We start from the raw sequence: 2880 nt of genomic DNA, 5'->3' as shown, positions 1-2880 counted from the left end.
ACGGAAGTACTCTCCCCACACAGGGATGTATCATCTGGGTCAATGGTACCTTTAATGTTTTATAAAGTTAATAAAAGAGCAAATAATAAGGAAGACGTGTTAGTTTTGAGAAATGAACGGTTTAACATGCCTGCTTCCATTGCGCGTCACAAATGTGTGACACCATAATCACCAAATTGTGATAGTCGGTTACAGCAAAATGATTAGTTAAGATTAAAACAAACTTGTCTTTTCTGGCCCTCAGGGAGCTGTTTAATTTATCACCAAGTGGGATGACAGGTGGCATCCCACAGGAACAATGAAGTGCCTAAACTGTAGCCACTCATATTTCCTCGAGGTGTCACACTGCATTAAACTTCTTATTTAAATTAAACAAAGGAGGTTTTTATTTTAAGTAGATTGAGTGAGGATGCAATTAGTCAGTGCGATGAACATCTCATAATTGAGGAAGCGTCGACTACCCAAATGTTACCCGAAATATCTGATTTGACCAGACTAAAAGGCAACAATTTCCAAGCAAATTTAACTGAAAAATCTCCTGTTTTCCGCACTTATTTCATAAAATTTATTCTGGTTTGCTTATTTGTTTGCTAAATAACAATTGGATTTTAGCAATTGCTATGGGGTAAGTTTTACCCTGATACAACAGATAGGCGTGGCACAACTTCAGTGGTGTTGTCAGGCGTTGTCAAGCAAACAGAAGGTGACCTCATCAACGACCTCACCATACCTTATAGCCAGTTTCTCTTCAAACCAACATTACTTCAGGAAGAAGATTGAACGGGACGTTAATCAATGTGGTGGAGAGACACAATCACATTTTCCTTTAACGTCAGGTAGGAATCGCTGAGGCCTCTTCTCACCTCGCCACAGCAGCTTGTGTCCTTGAATCGGAGGACTTGTCCAAACGTCAGTACCCCAGTGGATAGTTCTTCCCTAGTGAACATTCACAAACTTAGCCATCAGTGAGAGTGACTTACCTCACATGGTGTTTAGGCCTTAATAATCTGTCAAAAACATCGGAGTTCTTCTTTATCCGGATCTGATCCCCTTTATCGGTGGCATCAATGCAATACTGAAAGCCTTTGCGCATCGAGGGTCTGGAAGACGTAGACATGTTTGTTAGGCTGTTTAAGATTGAGTAATGCTTTTCTCACTTCAGAAAATCCACCAGTAAAAGGCGCAAGACCACGGAGACCCCAGATGACAATGCTAAAGGACCCAGGAAAACGAACAAAAAGACGAAGGATAAGAAGGAGAAGGGAAAGGACAAGAATAAGGCGAGGAAATCGAAGCGGCGTAAACGACCCCAGGCGACTGAGGATGGTGGTGAAAAAGCGCCTGTCAAAAAGCCCAAACGTCCTCGTGTTGGTCACCTGGAATGCGGTCGTTTTCCTCGCTCCTTCCCCACTCAAGTACGTCCACTCAACGCATTTCAGTAGCCAGAGATGTGCACTCCCAAAAACCGAATATTCCCGATTATTTAAAATGTAGGTGGGTCACAGAGTGAAACAGCATCGTAGAGACGGCGCCCCGGTTTCTACGCATGCCCTAGGAAAGGCGCCCAAAGGTACCCAGACAAAGATGAGTATTGCACGGAGGAGGCGAAACAAGCCAAGTCGGGCGGTTAAACGATGGAAGTTGAGGTCGTCGCTACGAAGGATTGGAACTATCGTAATTCTCCTAGCTGGAAGGCACCGGGGAAAGAGAGCGGTCATCGTGGGACGACACCGATTCTCTGGACTGCTGCTGATTACTGGACCCCTCAAGTGCAATGGAATTCCAGTGAGGAGGGTACATCCCGACTACGTCATTGCTACCAAGACGTGCATAAAGATGGACAAGGTAGGCATGTCTGCTATCGCTTCATTACACATTTGTGGACTTTGCAGTCAGGTTAGAAATAAACCTTGTAAATTTAGAGAAGGTCTGCCCCAAAGCACCAAACCAATTTAACTCATTGGTAAATTTAAATGGCATTGGTTACGAAGAAGGGAGTATGGAGAACGTTCCACGCACTTTGTAGAACCACTTAATCGAAGACCGATTTCGGCAAGTCAAAGAACTTTCAGTCTATATTATGTGTTTAAATGCTTGAGCCTGGATCCTGTCCACCTTCCAACCAGAGTGAGCAGTAGTACGAGACTCCAATGCGGTGTTGCCGTTATTTGCCAAATGCGGCCTCTGGCCGGCTTATGGAAATGAAGGGCGATTCCACTCTCGGGATTAGCCTTGGCTATGTGGAGGACTCACAGCACACTTAAAGCCTTGTCATACGATATCAGATAGTCTCCAGAAGAGGCAGATCGGCCTCCCTACTTTGTCTTTCCAAACTGTCTTGCTACTCACATACGATCTTCCATGGAGGTCATGGAGGCCAGAGGAAAAGATCATGGCGCGTTAAGTTGGATTTGCGGTTATGAGTTTCTAAATCAAATATGGGGAATACGAAACCCTTGTGTTTACTATTTATTTGCCTTAAAAACACCCAGCGACCATGCATTTAATTTTTACTTTCCCACCGGCCAGTTGCGTCTTCCAAGCCGAATGCAAACCAAAGAATACTTCGCTCGTCAGAAGCCCCAACCCCGATCTAAGAACGCTGCAGACAACCTTTTCGTGGACGCTGCTACTGCTGCTGGGAAAAAGGCCTATAAGCTGAAAGAGGAACGAAAAGAGGACCAAAAACTGGTAGATAAACGCGTCATTGAAGCGATCAAAAGAAACAAACACGCCAAAATGCTTTTTGCCTACCTCCGATCTCAATTCTCCCTCAGTCGTCACGACAAACCGCACAGAATGGTATTTTAAGGCAGTATCTTCAAATTATGCAGCAACACACCGTGCTATCCTTTCCTTCCTTCTCATCTGTGTAATTAT

The 2880-nt window shown here is 44.5% G+C and overlaps 1 protein-coding gene across 1 annotated transcript in view; it reads left to right on the top strand. All coding sequences in view use genetic code 11, as the record gives it.

Moving 5' to 3' along the window:
- Nucleotides 1-620: 620 nt before the first annotated feature.
- Nucleotides 621-2880, top strand: part of EGR_09739 (60S ribosomal protein L6) — a gene marked incomplete at both ends in the record, with an annotated part of 3244 nt that continues 984 nt past the window's right edge. The window contains 4 exons of the mRNA XM_024498988.1: nucleotides 621-625; nucleotides 1163-1415; nucleotides 1495-1896; nucleotides 2530-2802. Of these exons, the coding sequence (XP_024346589.1) occupies nucleotides 621-625; nucleotides 1163-1415; nucleotides 1495-1896; nucleotides 2530-2802 (933 nt within the window). The remainder of the gene's footprint in view (nucleotides 626-1162; nucleotides 1416-1494; nucleotides 1897-2529; nucleotides 2803-2880) is intronic.

This window comes from Echinococcus granulosus (assembly GCF_000524195.1).
Source record: "Echinococcus granulosus chromosome Unknown EG_S00164, whole genome shotgun sequence".
Classification (NCBI taxonomy): domain Eukaryota; kingdom Metazoa; phylum Platyhelminthes; class Cestoda; order Cyclophyllidea; family Taeniidae; genus Echinococcus; species Echinococcus granulosus.
This window is presented reverse-complemented; position numbering and strand designations above follow the sequence as displayed.